General features: G+C 47.8%; 1 protein-coding gene across 2 annotated transcripts in view; it reads left to right on the forward strand.

Annotated features, from left to right (window-relative positions):
• LOC119458677 (BTB/POZ domain-containing protein KCTD3-like) overlaps positions 1 to 21,613 on the forward strand; it is a 97,954-nt gene that overhangs the window by 37,020 nt on the left and 39,321 nt on the right. For both annotated transcript variants that reach the window (XM_037720538.2, XM_037720539.2), the window contains exons 10-11: positions 13,507 to 13,712; positions 16,932 to 17,047. In XM_037720538.2, the coding sequence (XP_037576466.1) occupies positions 13,507 to 13,712; positions 16,932 to 17,047 (322 nt within the window). The remainder of the gene's footprint in view (positions 1 to 13,506; positions 13,713 to 16,931; positions 17,048 to 21,613) is intronic.

Consider the following 21,613-nt stretch of genomic DNA (forward strand, 5'->3'; position numbering starts at 1 on the left):
CATGGAAAGCTGACAACGATGCACCGCTTTGAGTATTAGGTTACGATAGATCATTCAAAAATATTCAAAAGCTCATTCAAAGGTATTTTGCATGCTAAGCTAGCTACCAGCACCAAAGTTGTGTCAGGAGGTTTAGGTGTTCTCGAGAATTGCAAGTGTCGCAGGACGCACTAGCGAAATGGTTAACCTAGGCATGACCACGATCCCGTTTTCAATTGCTGGGGAGTTGTTTCATAAACAGAGAATGTCAAATGTGCTATGGACTGCACGGAGAATGACAAAGCATTACTGCACCAATTCATTTAGGCCAAGATAACTTCGGTGGTTAAGTGAAAATTAGTTGGCATTCTCAGGTCATAAATGGCAGCTTACCAATACACAGTACAATCTCAATGATATGAATCTTTGGGGACAGCACAAAAATTCTTATTACTCAAAATTCACATCACCTAAAAATGTAATAAAGATCTGGAAATTCAGGGGGTATGTGGCAGTTGTGGGGTCTCTTGGGACAAAGGAACGACAACGCAGTAGTGCAAACAATCAAAAGGGCATTTATTGGACCTTTCATACACTTAATGCCTGCTAGCCGAATTACTACACATAGAACATTCCGATGGGCGTGCGACAAATCGAGGAAGTTCAACTCACCGCGACCCATGCTGGACACCAATGCCTAATTGTTCGTGTGTACGGTCGCGCGAACGGTGGCTCGTTCAAATGATCGTGTTCGTCCATTCCGGTGCCCCACTCCAAAACCTCGCGACACGGTCTCGCAAAGAGCGTGTCAGTGCACGCGCGTCTGCGCCACTCGCTGGCCCCACGCCAAAGAGAAACAGCGTACTCCCTTTTGCCCCCGAGTAACCCTACCGTTAGGTGGCATTAGCCTCGCAACACTCGCGCCATCTCTCGTACTAGTCTGCAACCACCCCAACCGCCGCCAGCGCATAGCCACACGGCGAAGCCAGATAACAGGAGACAGGAGCCATTCAGGAAAAACAATATCAGGGGATGCGTGAGAGTTGAGTAAAACGCAGTAAAACGGCCTACTTGCTCAAAATTTCAAATTGTTTTTTCTTACGCAATCCAAGACATTTTTTTATGTCATCGCGAAATATTTGGAAGAAATGCGCCGGAAAACTTGAGAAAATTGTATTTTTTTAGTGTGTTGGCTTCGAAATCGGGCTTCGATGGCTTTCCGATGGCCATAATCACCAGAGATCAGAGATTCAGATAGCCGCAGCGCTGTATTTATTTCTCCATGCAGAAATGAAAGCAACATAACCATGCGCAAGAAGGAAGAACTAACGTCGCAGTTCGTTACTGCAGTCACGTGGCACTCGGCGAGCGCTCCTATGGGTTCACGTGAAATTTAATCACTGGGCCTCTTCAATTATCCGTCCCTGACAGTCCCGGACTGCCTGAGGCAGGCCTTTCAGCCAATGAGCGTAGCGCGCATGCAGCGTCTCGGGCAGTCCGGGACTGTCGGAGATGGATAACCGAAGAGCCCCACTGGTGCGCTTGTTTTACACACATTTTGGAAGCAGCGAGCTGCGCACTTTGCGTGTTCCAAGCCGACATTTCAAGATCTTCTTGGTTATATCAAGTTTCTTTGCCTTCAGGTAGCATATGTGGGTTTATTGATCAGTTGCCATCACCCCAAAAAGATCACGTGCTCGTGACGCCTGCGGCAGAAAGGATGTTCCACATCCGCCCTATGGTTTGTGAGTGGTGGCACTGGCTAACACTCCCAGGGTTAGTTCTAGTTGTAAAACATAAATACCCAAGAAAGTGGATGGGAAAACGGCTCCGTGGTAGCTCAATGGTGAGAGCATCACACGCATAATGCGAAGACGTGGGTTCGTTCCCCACCTGCGGACAGTTCTTTTTTCATCCATTTTCATTTCCATTAATTTATCATTTCTTTAATTCAAATAATAAGTACAAGTAATTTCCCCTTTGTTGTCCTTGGTGTTATTGTTTGTTGGCTTCTTATGATATGCTTATTAAAAATCAGGCCCCTCGGTTCCCTTTCTTCTCATTCTCATATATATATATGTATATATATATATATTGAAATCAGAGCTGCGAGTGAAGGAAATGCAGGAGAGACGTCCGGCGGGTTGCTCACGGAAGGTGGTAAGCAGGCAGTGTTTGAAGACAGTGGTAGGGGACAACGAGAGAGAGCATCGGCATCCTGGTGTTTCTTTCCAGACTTGTAGGTGACGTCGAAGTCGTATTCTTGTAAACGAAGTATCCAACGGCCGAGACGGCCCGTTAAATTTTTTACCGTCGCCAACCAACACAAGGCGTGGTGATCAGTAACGACCGTAAAGTGGCGGCCGTGCAGATAAGGCCGGAATTTTTGGACGGACCAAACAACGGCAAGACACTCTTGCTCGGTAATCGTATAATTTTTCTCTGCAGGTGTTAGCGTGCGACTTGCGTATGCGACCACACGTTCTTCGGACGTTTGCTGACGTTGCAGAAGAACAGCGCCGATACCATGGCCGCTGGCGTCAGTATGTAGAAGAGTGGGTGCGGTGTTGTCGAAATGACAAAGCACAGGTTCGGACGTGAGGGCACGCTTGAGGGCGTCAAAAGCAGTTTGGCATTCGTCCGACCATACATAGGGAGCTCCAGAAGGAAGTAGTTGATGGAGCGGCGCCGCAATGGTGGCAAAGTTACGTATGAAGCGCCGGAAATACAAGGCTAGGCCAAGGAAGCTACGCAAGTCTTTGGCGCGTTGAGGCCTGGGGAAGCGCAGGACAGCGGTAATCTTATCGGGGTCAGGTCGAATGCCCTCCTTGCTGACAAGGTGTCCGAGTACTTTAATGGTTTTGCTGGCGAAGTGGCACTTTTTTGTATTCAGCTGAAGGCCAGCAGCAGAGAGGCATGTCAAGACTTCGTCGAGGCGCTGCAAGTGCTGATGGAAGGTCGACGAAAATATGACGATGTCGTCAAGGTAGCATAAGCAAGCCTTCCACTTTAGGCCCCGTAGTACGGTGTCAATCATCCGCTCAAATGTGGCGGGAGCATTACACAGGCCGAAAGGCATTACGTTAAATTCGTAAAGTCCATCGGGAGTGGCAAAGGCAGTTTTTTCCTTGCCTTCTTCATGCATGGGGATCTGCCAGTATTCGGAGCGTAGATCAAGGCTGGTGAAATACTCCGCGCCTTGTAATGAATCTAACGCATCATCGATTCGGGGAAGTGGATATACATCTTTGCGGGTGATTTTGTTCAAGGCACGGTAGTCTACGCAAAATCGCACTGAGCCGTCTTTCTTACGCACCAAAACGACAGGTGACGACCAAGGGCTTGAGGAAGGGCGGATGATGCTTCGTTTCAGCATGTCGGCAACCTGGGTATCGATGATCTGGCGTTCAGCGGGAGAAACACGATATGGCCGCCGGCGCACGATGGAAGTTCCATCTGTGTGTATGCGATGAGCCGTTGCAGAAGTCTGTCCCAGAAGAGGAGAGTGCACGTCGAAGGAGTCTTTATGCTTGGATAACAACGCCAGTAACTCTTCCGTCTGCTGTGGCGTTAGATCAGTGCTGATTGCACTAGCGAGAACAGAAGCAGGGGCTGGCTCTATAGCGGTAGGTGCCCGTGAAACAGCAGTAGTCGAGGTAAGCACACAGACAGGCTGAGTGTCCAAGACGCAAATGACAACAGCGCCTTTAGGAAGAAGTACTGGCTCAGTGGTTGTGTTGAGTACAGCCAAAGTGGCCGTACCGTTGGTGAAGCGAACAAGGCTAGGTGCCAGAGCAATCCCTTTGGATAGGCAACGAGCTGATGGTACAACTAAAACGTCACCATCGGCGATGTCAGAGTTAACTACAAGAAGTTGTTCGCGGCCAGGAGGCACCATACAATCGTCAGCAGTTCGTAAGCGAAGGCGCGGGTCGGGCACGTCGTCGGAATTGTCGGTCTCGGTCAAGTTAACGAGGCGTTGACGGCACGAAATAAAAGCGGACGCGGAAGAGAGAAAGTCCCACCCTAGTATAAGCATGTGAGCACAGGAAGTCAACACTGCGAACTGAATATGGTGGCGAATCCCCTCAATCGAAACTCGAACTGTGCATTGCGCCGATGGCCGAATCACAACATCATTTGCGCCATGTAGAATAGCTCCATTGTAAGGTGTAGTAACCTTGCGTAGACAAGAGCACAAGTCAGCGTGAATAACAGAAATAGCTGCGCCCATATCAATCAATGCAGGAACGGGTACACCTTCTACACACACTAATAAAGTATTGGCCGGGCACACTGGAGGAATTGTAGTCTGTGCGGGCCATGCAGCTTTCCCTCCAAAAACTGCACCATCTAGTTTTCCAATCGGTAGTCAGGAGTGCGGGAGGCCTGTAGCAGAGGGGATGTCGAGCGTCGGAGAGGGGAAGGCGAGCGGCGGCGCCCTTGACAGTAGTTGCGAGGCTCTTCGGGATTTGGAGGCGGAGTAAGTGAGCGTTGGGAAAGCCGGCGCTGGTAGGCACTTGGGAGAGGCAATGGGTCTCGCTCGTAAACATCGTAACCACGGCGTTCGTCCTGTTGTCGTCTGCGACAAAAGCGCGATATGTGCCCGCGAATACCGCAGTAATAACAAATGGGGCGGGGCGAAGGCCGGGTAGGGTAATATGCTGTGGCAGGTGCATGAGGTGCCAGAGTCGCCAGATGGTTGGGAGTAGCAGGAGCAGGAGGCGTTGTCTGAACGAACGCTGGTGGCATAGCCGCAACCTGAGCATACGAGGGCACCGGCGAAGGAGGGACACAGCCCACAGTGCAGGTCATGGAGGACAGCTCCTCTTTGATGATGTCGCGCAGGCCAGGAACCGAAGGTTGCGGCTGAAGAACGGGAGGACTGCGCAGGCCGTACACTTGGAGCTCCTCGCGTATGAGAGTCCGAATCAGGACACGCAGGTCCGCATCGGAGGAAGGAGGCGTGTCACAGGCGACAGGTTGTAAACGGATGGCCTGCAGGGCATCCAGATGCTGGCAAGTGGCGATAACATCGTTAACGGTATTTGGATTCTTGATGGCCAGTGCGTTGAACGCGACGTGGGCAATGCCCTTGAGGATATGACGAACACGATCTGATTCAGTCATGGCTGCGTCAACCCGGCGACAAAGGGCGAGGACGTCCTCGATATAAGAGGTGTATGTTTCCCCGGGAAGTTGCATGCGTGCATCAAGCTTTTTCTTGGCTACCTCAGAGCGGACGTTGGGGGCGCCGAAAATTTGCCGAAGCTGGTGTCTGAAAGCCGCCCAGTCAGGGAAGGAGCGCTCATGGTTAAGAAACCAAGTCCTGGCAACGTCAGTGAGGTAGAATGCGACGCTCCGAAGCTTGTGAGAATCATCCCACCGGTTAGACTCACTCACTCGGTCATAATTGTCCAGCCAGTCGTCAACGTCCTCACTAGGAAGGCCAGCGAACATGGTGGGATCGCTCTGCCGCGCGCTGACGGTCCATGAAGGAACGGCCGGTGGGGCAGAGACGGTGATGCTGGGGGCTCCTGGTGGATCTTCTTGGGGCATGGTGGCGGAAAGGCGGGGCAAGCGGCGACCGGAACGAAGCTCCAGGGAAACTCGAAGTCGTAGAGGACCAAGGGATCGAGAGCACTCTCCACCACTTGCGAGACAGCTGTTAAACCTCGACGGTTTATTATGCAGGCCGCGCGCTGAAGCGAATGGCGCTGGCCATGATGATGAGTATATACAGATGAAGAAGATGAAGGGGTAATATAATGCTCACAATAGATATATTGTCTCGTAGTATAGTGACGGTTAAGCAAGCAGTCGTAAAACTGTGTATGACGAAACTGGTTGTTTATTGGGCGAACCTGTGCCCACAAAAGCAAGCTACACTCAAAGCACAACGATAGCGGCGAACACAGTCGGCGATCATCGAAAATCTGATCAGCGGCGAAACGCGTCGGCTTTTATACCTGAGTCATCGAAGGTTCCAGATTAATCCCTGATGCCCGCGTGTCTTCCAGAAAGTTCTAGACAATTCGCGTCGCTCATACAATCAGATTACATGAGCGTCGGTGACCACAGACGAAGGATAGAAGCATCGATAACGTTCGAGAAGCTTCCGATGCAGGCGCGTCTTGCGCCGAGCGATAACGTTTAACACTTGATAGCCGGTGGAAAGCGGCCACCAGTGAAAGATAAACATGTCTACGTGTCATTATATATATATATAATATTGTGACGTCTCCGTTGGGACGACGTTTATTAGGCCCGGGAGCTCGTCAGCGAACCAGCGCAGCACACAGGCGATGATGATGATCACATATACAGGCGAAGAGGAGGATAGGTAAAAGTGTGAGGATGATGATGATAACATACAGATGAGGAAGATGTGCGTAATAAACGCCCACACTAATTTCCCCCCCCACGTGAAAGCGGCCATCCTGGCCGACCGTCAAGGTGTCGAGGCACGCCGCGTGAAGGGCTTCATGCGGGAGGCGTGGACAACCTCGGTATTGCGGCAACGGCGGTCTGTGGGGGCGTCAAGAGGAGTGACGCGATAGTTGACAGGCGAAGTCTGTCCAAGGACTATGTACGGCCCGATGAACCGTGGCTGCAATTTTTCACATAAACCAGGGGTGCGAACAGGAGTCCGGAGCAGGACCTCGTCACCAGGTCGAAAAGATATAACGCGATGGCATTCGTCGTAAATGTTTTTCCGGTCTTGTTGTCTGGCCTCTGTGTTCAGGCGAGCAAGCTGGCGGCAGTGGTTGAGTCGGGAAATGTACTCTTCGCACGATGATAGAGATGTATTAGCCTTGGAGTTGAAGAATGAAACGTCCAGAAAGAAAGTAGGGGAGCGTCCATAAATGAGGTAAAATGGTGAGTAGCCAGGTGTGCGCTACACGGCCGTGTTATAGGCGAAAGTGACGAATGGTAAAAGAACATCCCAGTTTTTGTGGTATGGTTGAATATAAGCGGCGATCATGTCGGCAAGGGTGCAATGAAACCGCTCTGTCAGGCCATTAGTCTGGGGGTGATAGCTAGAAGCTGTCTTGTGGGCAGTGCCGGAGGCTCGAAGAACTTCATTTAGCAGTTGGGAAAGGAACGCCTTTCCACGGTCACTGAGCAGTACACGAGGAGCACCATGGCATAGAATAATGGCTTCAAGAACGAAGTGAGCAACTTCCGGTGATCAATGAAGCGTTGACAGTACGGGTCAGCCAGCTGACGAGAGGCGAGTGGCTGATCATCGTCGAAAGGCAGTTGGTACATTGAGGCCAGGGAGGAAACCGTAGCAGTGTCGGTCGAACTGGTGATGTGCGAAGCGATTGCAGAGGCGTCGAGCGGGGCCGTAGGAAGCGGGCAGCGAGAAAGAGAGTCGGCGTCTTGGTGTTTCTTTCCGGACTTGTATATGATTTCGAAATCATAATCACATATACAAGCGAAGAGGAGGATAGGTAAAAGTGTGAGGATGATGATGATAACATACAGATGAGGAAGATGTGCGTAATAAACGCCCACAATATACACACACACACACGCAGTAGAACCCCGCTGTTACATTCCCGGGTGCTGCTTTTTCCCGGCTGTCACGTCGTTTTCGGCCGGTCCTGGCACAGCTCCCATAGAACCCAATGCATTGGTATGCTGTTACGTCGCTACTGTGGGACCGTTCCCGCATCTAGGTTGCGAACTGCCACCCCGCACTGGCCCCGAGCGGCCATGTTGACTTTTCAAGTCGCTTGGCTTGGTGGCTTGACAATGGGATCGGCCGCCCAAAGTGCCGGGGGCGACACCTATGCTGTATTTTCGGTTTCCGCCAGCAAAAGCATGGCCTTCGATATCCATATTTGCCATCCTAAAATTGGTTTTGGCGCATATGTGTTCTGTATAAACATCAAATCTGAGAGCTGGGTGAGTTAGTGTGGTTCCATCTTGGTGTGGTTCTTAAGAAAAAAAACTCACAGGCCTGCGCAGCCCAGGCAGTACAGTCACAGCTGTAAGCTGGTTGAGCGGCGCAAGAGTAGCTTCAATTTCGGCACCACGCACAACAAGGTCTTCGCCTTGATTTTGACGAGAACGATTTCAACTGTCCGGCCGGCGTCGACGGCGAGCTGCGGCTTGTAATACTCTCTGCACAGTAGTCTGCTGAGCCTGATGATGCCTGGTTGTAGCCGCGCACGATTCGCTTATTCAGCAGCGGTTCGTACCTTGCGAGGAGACACCATAATGTGTACCGAAGAGGTAGCCAGAATACGTGGCGTGGCGCACATCTAACATCGGGATAGCGTTGATTGCGCGCCTCGTCTGAATTGCATCTCGTCGCATGCGGCGGTGGCAGGCACGTTGACTAGATGGCGCCACCATACTGGCGGAGGCTCGCCTCCGCCATTATGGTGCCGCCATTTAGTCAACGTGCCTAGGCAGTCTGCGCCTGCGCGCCTGCCTAGGGCGTGTTTATAGGGCCTCTTTTTGATGCTGATAGCAAGCGCTTGCATGGCTCAGTGGTAAAAGACAGGTTTAGCGTGTGCAACGGCCTTGCGCACGCAACGCGCCAGCGGGGGCACGACTGCACATGCGCTGAACCTATGAGAGATGCGTGCGTTCGCGCGTGTATGGGATGCGTGCGTATGGGATACTCGCGCTAGTTCTCCGGGCTTGCGTTGCGCTCGCTACAGTCGTTGCGTACCCTACCGGCGGCCCTCTCGCGAGATCTCGCGCTGCCGTGAGCTTAAGAACATGGCGGCGACCGACAGCAAAACAAGCGGGTCAGTGGTCATGGCAGCGAAGAAATCCCGCGTGCATTTCGGTATCGCCCTCGATTTGGAGCTCCTTGCCTATGTGAGGGCTTAAATCCATTCGCGGACCCTGGCCGTGATCGCTGCAAAGATGCAGGATATCATTGGGATGCCGTTTATTGCCCGGAATGTCCGCAGTCGAACGGAGCTCCTGCTATCCTATTACGCCGCGAAGGACATAGTCAACCTGAGGAAGTAAGTTCCGAGTGACTGTGTGAATTTTTGTTCGGCAATTGCTTTCGAATTTGTGCACAACACGATTGTTTCACCATCTGTTTGGATAGGCGAGCCGTCGGAGTAAAAGGCATAGTGCATCACGGCCGACCACCGTCACTTTTTGAGCACTGCATATTTTGTCGGGGATCAGCAGCAGACGAACAAGTTCACTCAGATCCCGTTTCTCGAAGCGGAATTGTTGTCGAAACAACGTCGACTCCACTTGGTCCACATCGAGGAGTCACGAGCGGTATCGCAGCAGCTCGCTTTCACGATCGCGCCTTATTCTATGTCGACAAGGCTGCAGTCACCTTTCAAAAGCCACCGCTCGCTGGTTGTGAGCATCAGATCGTCTATTTCTTGCCATGAAAGAGTAGCCAAAAGGCGGCAATTCAACAAGATGCTTGACGGCATTCTCTTCCCTTGCTGCTGCTCGCCTGAACACAAAATCGGCGGTAACGGCGCGAAAAAGCTTGGCTTGTCTCATGCCTTGACTTGTGACAACCAATGTTGGCTATACGAGTTTACTGCTTAGGCACTAGATGGCGCCAAGTAGCACTCCGAGGCAAGGGTGTTGACGTTTAGGCGCACTCCACGTTTCAGATGTTGCGCACGGTAAGCCAATGCTGTGGGGGACAGCCTCAACCGTAACGTACGTAGCGCTCCGCACGTTGCGTACGCACTGTCTAGCGCGCGCTAAACTAAAACTGTCTAAAGTATCAGACTCCCACGCAGCGGGCCTGTGTTTGATCCCGGCGAAAGCAGTTACGGGGCGGCGGCGGCATCATCGCGACCAGAAACGGCTATTGGAATGAGCCCATAACAGCTTACGCTGTAAAAACTAGCGCAAAAAGACTTGGACGAGCACTGTGTTTATCATTTCTTGCTAGTCCACGTCTTTTTGCGCTAGTTGTTTGTTAAGATGGTTCCGTATAAAGTCCAAGGGCCATAACGCCATCGACGGGAGCCGACGACTGCGGCTAAATCTCGTGCACGCAAGAAAGAAACTGGGGAGGAAGCTCGCCTTCTTCCGTAGCTCTCGAGGCACTGGGGGGGAGGGTAAGGGAGGAATAGTGGGCGGCATTGTACTCTAGCATCAACTGCGTACTGCGCGGCGGCGTGCGGGCCTTATCTTGAATGCTAACTGCATTGGGGGCAGAGTATAGGCAGTGTAGGGGCGTCGGCGGCTCGTAGCTTTGTGGGTGCTGTGTGTTCTCGGCGCTCAGTTTACGTTGAAACGATAGACAGCACAAAGGTCACATCGCTCGCTGCTGATGCGGTGCTTCCTGCCAGTGCCCACCCTCATCAAGAGTGATGTGTTAATGTTTGCCTCTGCGTGCTGGTGCCGTGCTTGTTAATACTATAGTTAATAAGTGAATGTTTACAAGTTTATACGAATTATAAAACTACTATCCTTACTTTGTATAACTGTCTAGTAATTTGCTATTGCAATCGATGCTTCGGCTATCGGGCGAAACTGCCACTTTTTTTCAAACTAAGGACTAAAATAAAATTGTGTGCAGTTCACCCCTACTCTCATTTCTCAATTTTTTCAATTTTCCAGCTCTTGCGTTTCCCAGCTCTTATGTTTTTTTGTTGTTTTTACGATCCCGTCAAAAGTATATCAGCGGTGTTGTACTGTATATACTTGCATAAATATACACATCCATAAACATACATGCTCACATATACATACAAAATATACATACAGAGTAGGTTCATCAATGCACAGGTACAAAATATCTGTAAAGAACGGGCATATGTGCGCAAACTTAGAAGAAAAACGTTGTCACAAAGGGGTGCAACACTTTGTCATTTGTTAATAAATTTCAGTGACAAATCGCTTTTCGAAGAAAAAGTCTATTTAAATCAATTATTACGTATTTGGTATGACGTTAATGTTCGATCATGTCGTTGTCTTGTGTTATAGTCGAGGGGAATGAAATAACTTATGATGCTTTGACCTTAACATGGTCCATTAGTATTTGATACAGAAGTTTTAAACGTGAATGACAGTTTCTCGTAAATAAATGTTTCAGGTTAGCTCTGGTTAACAAGTCTGTTACTGATGTGCAGTCATAATGATTGTATATAAAGCGAACTGCTCTTTTCTGAATCATTTCCATCTTTTAAATATTCGTTTTTGTGAGTGGATCCCAGATAATGACGGCGTAATCTAACCTAGGCAGAATGACATATTTATATGCAAGAAGACGGACTGTGAGGGTGGATAGCTTCAGAGCCCTGTGGACGAAAAATAATTTGCATTGTGACTTGGTCGATGTGTTTATTCCATCTAAGATCACTTGTTATGAGAAGACCTAAGTATTTAAGAAAATTACCTAAGTATGTTACTTCGGTAAGAAAATTGTTGATGCCATATTGATAAATGAGGGGCATTTTCTTGTAACTTTCATTGCTACTGTTTTTTCAAGATTGAGGGACATTTGCCAATTTTCCCACCATGATGCAACCTTTTGAAATACTTGATTTAAGAGCAGCTTATCAGATGTGCTTTTAACCTCGAAGTATAAAACACAGTCACCTGCATATAGTTTAATTTTAACTGGGATGCGTCAACACTGAAACTTCACCCGAACAGTGCTGGTCAAAAGATACAAATTGTTGGTGGTCAGTAATATACATGAAATCCAGGATATTAGCTTAGCGGTTTGAAGTACCGAGCTTAATTTATAAAGCAGTTTATTGTGAGAAACTGTATCAAAGGCTTTATGAAAGTGTAAAAGATTGTGTTGGTTTAATTTCCATTATTTATAGAAACCTCAAAGTTGTGTATCATCATCATCATTATCAGCCTATATTTATGCCCACTGCAGGACGAAGGCCTCTCCCTGTGATCTCCAATTATCCCTGTCTTGCGCTAGCCGATTCCAACTTGCACCTGCGAAATTCCTAACTTCATCACACCACCTAGTTTTCTGCCGTCCTCGACTGCGCTTCCCTTCTCTTGGTATCCATTCTGTAACCCTAATGGTCCACCGGTTATCCATCCTACGCATTACATGGCCTGCCCAGCTCCATTTTTTCCTCTGAATGTCAACTAGAATATCGGCTATCCCCGTTTGTTCTCTGATCCACACCGTTCTCTTCCCGTCTCTTAACGTTAGGCGTAACATTTTTTGTTCCATCACTCTTTGTGTGGTCCTTAACTTGTTCTCGAGCTTCTGTGTTAACCTCCAAGTTTCTGCCCCATATGTTAGCACCGGTAGAATGCAATGATTGTACACTTTTCTTTTCAATGACAGCGATGGGTGGCAAAGTTCATTCATATATTGTTTTCGAAATGATGCAGGAGGGTGGGGTTCCAAAAGACTGAAAAATTGTAAAGGTGACACCCCTTTCAGCAGCCATCATGCTGAAAAGTAGTGTCATCGAGAAAGAACACTCGACCCAATGTGCGTGAAACACTACTTTAATGAGGACTCCGCAAATAAAACTCAGCCGAGAAATTGCCGTATGGCTGGTCTGTCGTCTTGCAATATTGCGACCTCATAAGCAGCAACATTACATTCGGAAACATAACGCAGCAGCACTTAATGCTGCAGCGCCAAACTCAACAACATTTCGCCGTAACCCTAAACTAAGCAACATAACTCAGCAACACGCTCAACGACAAGTAGTGCTCTTCCAATTACATTCAGCTGGTTTGTATAGCTTCTATTAATTGAGTTTGTGTAGAAAACCCCTGCAAAATTCATGTTCTTTGGTGAAGAAGTTGCGCCCCTCAAGAAATTGTGAATGTGCGTATGTACTATTATGTAATCGGGAGATTAACGATATTGGACGGTAATTTTTAACACAGCGTTTGCTCTCATTTTTGTATAGAGGTTTCAGCTTTGAAATTTTCCAGTCTTTTGGAACTCCACCCTCCTGCATCGATTTCAAAAACGATATGTGAAGGTACTTTGCCATCCACTCAGCATACTGCTTAAAAATTCATTCAGGATGTCATCGGGATCACACAATTTTTTTATATCAATATTTAAGGGCATATTAAATATGCCCTGTTCACTAATGACAACCCGCCATGGCTGCTTAGTGGCTATGGTGTTGGGCTGCTGAGCACGAGGTCGCGGCATTGAATCCCGTCCACGGTGGCCGCATTTCGATGGGGGCGAAATGCGAAAACACCCGTGTACTTTGATTTAGGTGCACATTAAAAAACCCCAGGTGGTCTAAATTATTACAGAGTCCCCCCCCCCCTTATGGCGTGCCTCATAATCAAATTGGGGTTTTGGCACGTAAAACCCCATAATTGTTTTTTTTCCTAATGACAATATCAGGTATAGGTGCAAGGAATTGTAATTTGGCATTAAGTCATTGCCTCTAGTGTAAACAGATTGGAAATCATCAATACATGCGTTTGCTATTTTTGAACGGTCTTGAGTAATGCAGCCATCAATATGTAAAGCCTTGTAGTAACGGGACAAAGGAGAAATGTGTTATCAATTAACGCTTTCATTGCCTCACCGAGCCAAACGTGGACGTGCAGGCTGAAGGATTCAACCGGGTGGCAGCTGGCATTCACCAGTCCCTACCTGGAGCCCGTGATTGAGCGCATCGCACTCAATGCCAAGGTGGTGACGACGGCGTCGGCACAGGCACCCGAGAGTGGGGCCAAGATGCTGGCCGTTGCCTACGGGTCCCAGGTGCGACTGTGGAGCATCGCCCAGGAAGGCAACGGACGCGCCGAGATTGGTACACACCGCACTTTGTTTGACGCATCCTGTACTTAAACAGGGATCGGGATCGGCTTATTTAAACTTGCAAGCATTCTTTCTGTACCCATGCTGTCAAAGCTATAAAAACAAAGCACATGTTGCGAGGTCTAAAGCTCTCTTCGTAAAAAATGAAATGACACCATAGCGCAAATGCAAGAAGGTATTTCTTGCTTCTTTCATTATGCAACATTACCAACTACAGTAAACTTTTGTTAATTCAATTTTGGTTAATTGGATTTTTTGGTTACCGTATTTACTCGCATAATGAACGCATTTGCCTAATGAACGCGCCCCCCCCCACTTTTCCAATCAAAGAGTGAGTTTTTATTGCGAGAGCATTACTACGCAACTCTACCATCATCAGAAAGCCGTGGCAGCAAAGCCGTGGCAGAAAAACAGACATCATCTTCATAAAATATTTCTAAATGTGTAGGTATACTTGCACGACTGCGTTCCTTGCTTCCAGTTTCCGTTAAGATAACGCTTTATAACAGCTTGTTTTTATCACATGTCAGTTATTGTTTTTTGGTATGGGGAAGTACAACAGCAACGAACATTAATAGACTATACAAACTACAGAAAAAAGCGATTAGGCACATTGCTAATGTTGACTATTATGCCCACACGGGTGAATTATTTAAACGGTTTAACATTATTCCAATTCATCAGCTTTACGAGTATTACCTAGCAATAAGATATAAAAAATCCCTGCTCAATAGCAATCGCGCTTTTTTGGATATTTTTCAACTAGAACCATACATTATCCCATACCCTGCTCGTCACCAACAACACTGGATCATTCCATTCTGCACAACACACTTTGGCCGACAAATGCTTCGCTTCACTGTTCCTGTTTTATTAAACAAATTAATTCAAAAAACGATAAAAATTGAAGAATGTGGTACACGTGTTATTAGGGAAGCACTTTTATCATGAAATGAACGCAATATTATTTATCACTAACTAAACTTTCAGCGTATATTGTAATTTGTCTTCATGTATTGTACTGGGCAATTTAACCGTAAAGGAATCTGTGTATCTATATTTTCAGTTCGTGATGAATCTATGTGTATTACAACTTGTAAAATATTAACCCTTGCTTACTATGAATGAATTTTGGTCGTCTGTCCTCAATGCTTTCCATGTATCAATGGAGGCTCGGGTTCCCCTCAAGTGACTAATGTCACTTTTATCCCGAGCCTGCCCTCATCCTTGAGATGAAAATAAACTGATTTGATTTGATTTGAAAACTAAAAAAAAAAGGTGGCCACGATGAGAATTCACTCCTCTGCTCCACTGCCACTGCTACCGCTTCGTAGCCGAAAGCACTAACTGCTGCGCCATCTTTGCAGCAGGTGACGGGGATAAATATCAGTGTCGCCTGTGCACAACAGCCTATGCACGTGGTTGGCCTCTGGCTGACCGGTGATTCACTAGATGGCAAAACAAGTAGCTGCGGAGTATAGTGCTGAGGCGAGCGAGCACGGCAAGCTGCAGACGCTCCCTCCCTCTGCTCCCAAAGACGTCATCGCCTCCGACGACAACGAATAAGGTGAAATTCACTTCAGGTGCCCATCAGACGATGACTACAACATCCTCCCAGAGTATGAGAGGGAGTTAACTTGATGAAGAAATGTGGTGCCACCATGCTGAAAAGTGGTGTCATTGAGAAAGAACACTCGACGCAATTTGCGTGAAACATTACGTTAATGAGGACTCCACAAATAAAACTCGGCTGAGAAATTGCTGTATGCCTGGTCTGTCATCTTGCGTTGTTGCGACCTCATAAGCAGCAACATTACACTTGGAAACATAACGCATCAGCACTTAATGCTGCAGCACTATTAAACTCGTCAACATTTCGCTATAACACTAAACTAAGAGACATAACTCAGCAACACACTCAGCGACAAGTAATGCTCTTGCTTTTGGACATCATAAGAATTGCTTAGGTGCCCCCATAGTTATTTATTTTCTTTGCACAGTGATCACATCCCGAACTTGCTGTGCCGTAGCACCGGATTGGACGCCCAGCATGCGACAAAAGTAGGAGACACGCGATACAGTTCAATGTCCAATGCGACATTCGATGCGTCGCAATGGCAGCCAGATTGGCTGCTATTTTCTTCTTACAGTGCAAAACTGCTGAAACTATCAGGAAAGCATCTGCTTAATGTTTTGCTGATAGTTTTGCTTACTGGCCACAGTGGTGCTTAGGCAGGCAAAACGATATCAAATTGTACCAGACTACTTGGCGTTCTAATATAAGTGCAGCATCTTCACCTCTTGGCTTTGGTCATCTACTTCGTTTCTTAGCAAGCACAGCAGCACTTAGGTGCACCATGTAGTTTTCTCACTGCTTGTCTTCCAGTCTCATGCACATTTGCTTGGACCGGAACGCACAGTGTGTTTATTGCTAATTCAGCCACGGTGGGACTTGATATGAAGTCAGTTTTTAACATTGTGTCTTTTGGGCTTCTCACGCTAGGGGTGTCATGGTACTTAACTCAGTGCTGATGAAAATGATATTGCTTAATGAAATATCTAATGCAATGCAAGCAATGATTTAGGGGTACAGAGGTGAGCAGCCTTGTGTAGAATACGGTAACGGCGGCTTCCGGGGCTCTCCGGAATCAGCCAGCGACGTCTAACACTAGCTGCGGGGTCCGACGTCTACCGGTATGTGCTAGGCACGTTTGGACCGAGCAACTACCATTAGACGTCGCTGGCTGGCTCCAGAGAGCCCTGGAAGCCGCCGTTCCTTTGTTCTAGACAAGGCTGCTCACATCAGTACATTGGACTGGTCACTTTTGAGAGCTCTCATGGTATGGTTTACATTCGACCAGCTGAATTTGAGCACTTGGAACTTCATTTGCCTGATTTATTCAGAGCGCTTGGAGGTGCTCTTGCCTTTAAGCTAGGAACATGACCGAGATCCAACAGAATTCTAATCACGTGGCTCCTCTGATGGCTCTGGGAGCCGATGAATGTTCTGTTCGGGCGTGTTTTCTCTGGTTCATTGTCTACGTCATAGGACCCTGATAGTCTGTAGTGTGTCCTTAGGTGGTTTTGTTTTACAGAAGTGGGCAAGGCAGTAGTGCCTGTCCAACTCACTTGTTGCACTGTCTTTTCCAACACTGATTCTTGACTGCAAGTGAGGCTTTCATCATGCAACCCCACTGTTGTGCCTGTTCAGGTGTCTTCCACCTGAGTGTTCCTGTGGATAGCCTGTTCTTCATTGGGAGCCAGCTGGTTGCCCTGAGCCATCTGGGCAAAGTGGGTGTCTGGCATGCCATGACTCAGCACTGGCAGGTGGGCCCTCTCTCACTCTGACATCTTTCTGCGACCACAGGTTCAGTGCAGGACCTTTTGATCAGCAGTGCACATTGACACGATGCAGCACTTTTTAGAAAGACATAGTTTGGCTCGCTATGCAGCAGAAAACTACACAGTTGTGTTGAAGGCCCACTCGTTAATGTCCAGAAAATGGTTTGCGCGTTGAGCAGTGCAACAAAAAAAAATGGTAAGCGCAGAATTAGGCTTGATCAATTATGGATTAGGGAGCAGGCAAAGATAGCTGATATTCATGTTGAGATAAAGAGGAAAGAACTGGAGTTGAGCAGGTGATGTGTTAGCGTAGAGCAGATAAGCCATTGCTCCATTAGAGTAACAATGTGCCTGCCAATCACAGTTGGTGCTGGCACAGGATTAGGTGGTGTGGTGAGATTAAGGAATTTGCAGGCATATAGGACGTAGTCGGTTATTGCAAGACAAGAGCAAAATGCAAAATTCCATAAGCATGCTTTCCCACACATCTAACATGCCCTAACCAAGGTGGCCTCATTCCAGGCTTGTACAGACAGTGCAGTCCACTTGTAATGATACCACATATAACGATATATTGGTTACAACAATGAGTTGACTTAAGAGTATCAACTTATCCATTAAATATATGAGAAAAAAAAAATATATATATATAACAATATTTTATTCATCGCATATTGGTCGTAACGATAAAAATTTTGTCTTCTGAACGGGGTTTTTGATGCACGATAATCGTGACATTTGCTTTGCTAAGTTCACCTTAAACGAACGATGCCGACATGGGGCAACAAGTTTGCCTAAACGAGTTTCTATCTGCCGCCATTACCGCGCAGTTCGTCCTGCCCGTGCGCCGATTGCGAAGGCCACAGAGAGCATCGCGAGTTGGCACAGCACGCCACAAGATGGCGCCAGCCGCGTCCGCAGAGCCCATGATCGTGCTCCACGCATCCAGAGAAGAGAAAGAAGAAGAAGCAAAAAATGAAACGGTCCCTGCCCTCTCTACACTACTCTCTCAGCGAGAGCGAAAATGTGCCGTAGACAGCCCAGCTAGTAAAAGATAGTGCTGACAAAGCGCAAAGCTGTGTCGCTTGAGACGAAGCCGCAAATTTTACAAGACTCAAAGGAAGTGCGAGGCCCATGTAGAGGGGGTATTTCATAAGAGTCCACCTAGTGGACTGCCAATTTTGGCCACCGCTGGTTGGCTGGAGCTGCATGAGTGAAGAGACAGGTGCCCCCAGCCTGTCTCCTTCTCATTCGTGCAGCTGCAGCCAATCGGCGACAGCCAAAATGGACAGTCCACTAGGTGGACTCTTGCGGAATACACCTCGGGAGCGCCTCATGACGGCTGCATCCAGGGACCACACCGATCAACAGAAAGGGCGGGCTTTGTGCGCCAGGTCGAAACCCCCCACGATAGTGAAACCAACACAGTGGAAGCCACTGACATTACCGAGCTTTGGGAGCATGTTGCTACTGACAATAAAACCGAGGGTGCTTCTATGAAGGACTTTCTGAGTGCAGGTAGTGCTGCCTTGTTCTGGGAAGAGATCTCTGACGGGATGATTGTTGTTGCTACAGATGGCGATGTGCGACGGAGGAGACGACAGCGGCAGCAGTGACAACGAGATTGACAATGGCCCGTCTTAGACACTGATCCCGAGTCGCTCATTGATTTCACGCAAGCCAAATTATTGCCGCCAGTATTTGGGCAGCAGCTGCACGCAGTGCACACCGCAGTTGTGAACCTGAAACTCCCGCGAGAGCAAGTGCACAGTTGTGACTATTACAGCATCCCTAATGCTTGACACACTGTTTAGAGGCATAAATAAACGTTTATTTTTCACTGCCTACTTTGTGCAACGCCTATCTTTAGTGCAAGTGGCAAGTTTGGTTTCGCAGCTTCGAAGGTATGTTTGGTAGCTTTTCTCTATTTTTTTTTTTAATGGCAGTCCAGATATAACGATTATCGACTATAACACTTGGATTTTTCGTTCTTCTTAATATCATTATAAGTGGACTGCACTGTATGTACTCCCTTTTGTCACTTTTTCTCAAGCACAGCGCTGCTGTGCAGCGATTCTGAATAGCTGGCATAACGTTAAAAAAAAAAAAGAAGAGGGCTGGCTGTACAACAGAAATTTTTAAATGCAGCTCTTTCTGCACGCGCGCTAGTGTTTTTAGTAATTTTGTTTGCTTTGTTTGACAATATACTAAAGTGCCACAGTGAGGTGCAATTTTGTTTTGTTTGTTCAGTGTCTAGTATTTTTAAAGTGTCTTCAAAGTAACAAAATACCTTTCATGCTATTTTGTACTCTACACTAGAACACCACTGATATGTTTTTCATGGGACCGTAAAAAAAGAAAACGTAAGAGCCAGGAAACAGGAAAAATTTAGAAATGTGAGTAGTGTTGAACTGCACACGATACTATTTTAATTCTTGCATGTGAAAAAAAAAGTCGTAGTTTCACCCGACAGCCAAAGTATTGATTGCGATAGCAAATTATAGTGGACAGCTATAGTACAAAGTAAGAATAGTAGTTTTATCGTCTGTATAAACTTGTAAACATTTGCTTATTACTATATTAAAAAGCATGGTGTCAGCGTCCACAGGCAAACATGACCACATCACACTCGATGAACGCGTACACGCGCTGTCAAATGCTGGCGTGAGGAATTTAAGTGCCGCTGCGAAGCGAGTGAAGTGGCCTTCGTGCTGTTGTCTATTGCTTAAACGCAAACTGAGCGCCGAGAACAGACAGCACGCACAAAGCTACGAGCCGCCGACGCACCTACACTGCGTAGACTCTGCCCCCAACGCAGATCGCTTTCAAGATACGGCCCACATGACCACGCGCCGCTGCGCAGTACGCAGTTAGCACAACGCTGCCCGCTATCCCTCCCCCCTCGCCAGTGCCTCGAGCGCAACGGGAGAAGGCGCGATTCCTCCCTGTTTCTTTTTCTTTCGCGCGCGAGATTTGGACGCTGTCGTCGGCTCCCCTCGCACGCTTTCACTCGCACATACAGCATACGGCGCGCGGCAACGGCGTTATCGCGCTTGGACTTTATACGGAACATCTATAAGCCAAAACTAATTTTAGGGCCGCAACGCGTCATAGACACCATCTTTAGATAGCAAATAGGGATCTCAAGGGCCATACTTTTGCTGGCGAAAACTGAAAATACGTCATGGTTGTCGCCCCTGGCAGTTTGGGTGGCCAATGCCATCGTCAAGCCACCAAGCCAAGCGACATGAAAAGTTAAAATGGCCGCTTGGGCCGGCGCAGGGTGGCAGTTCGCAACATATGATGCGGGAACCCCACTGTTACAACGAAATCCCACAGTTGCGACGTAACAGTGGGGTTTCCAATGCATTGGGTTCTATGGGAGCTGTGCCGGGACCGGCCGAAAACGACGTAACAGCCGGGAATACGCAGCATCCGGTAACGTAACAGTGGCGTTCTACTGTAGCAAGATAATTTTTAATTTACTGCTCTTACTGAGTAAACTTTTTTGCCTAGTATTTAGTATGTTATCTTAGATACTTCGTTTAAGTATCTTGTACATTTGTGCCGCATTCCCACTAGTAGCCCTGTTAAAGCTGAGAAATGATTTTAAAGCTTGGGCAGTGTGGGTAACGGAAAGCAGCCGCAATGATGTCACTGGTCTGCATGTTGACACCTTAATTACAATTCTCAGCCAAGGTCCATTATCCTGGTAGATCAGTGGGTGGCAGTGGGAACTCTATCCGTACGTGTCACTCATCTCTGTATTTACACGATTGTCAGGGAGACATTAATATTACTATCATCATCATCATCATTATTATTTGAAAATGCAAAGTGTGGGTGGGGGGCTGACTTAAAATCGAAGCCAAAGGATAGTACCACCTATAAAGGCTAGACAAATGAGATATCAGGGTCGTTGTAGCGTGGTTAAAATTTTTTGTTCCCTCTGCAGATTTAGACTTAACATTCGGCTATTCAGTGTACTTGTTTGTAAAAATTTTTCAGTTTTGAAAAACTTTCACTGTGCACACGGCACCTGCGGAAGTGTCGATAGTTGATTGAAGGGCCGTGGCGGCACTGACACTCGGAAAGTCAGCGGAGTTGATGGAGGAGCCGACACTTCTCACGCGTTTCTCCTTGGCTCTTTATTTGAGGGTTTGACTTGACTGCCAGCCACGTTTTACTGTTCTGCTTCACCAATCGTCATTAGTGCTCTGGGTACAAGAAGATTCAGCACTCATTCACGGCGACATTCAAGAGGGCTGCCATTCTTCACGCCGAAGAAAGAAAAAACTGCGCGGCGGGCGCCAAGTTCGACATTTTCGAACGAGTGGTGTGAGAGTGGTGGCTGCAGCGAGGCTAAATTTTCAGCCGAGACGGCAAGCAAAGTAGTTTGTGCAAGTCAAAGTTGCGACACTTTACCAGAGCTGGAGGCCAAGATTACAGCGTACGTCACTGAAATACACAATCAGTCCCTACCAGTGACTTACGACATGGTCATGCATTTTGCCCGGGTCTTCGCTTCAGAAGCGGGAATACACGGGATAA

This window comes from Dermacentor silvarum, chromosome 7 (assembly GCF_013339745.2).
Source record: "Dermacentor silvarum isolate Dsil-2018 chromosome 7, BIME_Dsil_1.4, whole genome shotgun sequence".
NCBI classification, from domain to species: Eukaryota; Metazoa; Arthropoda; class Arachnida; order Ixodida; family Ixodidae; genus Dermacentor; species Dermacentor silvarum.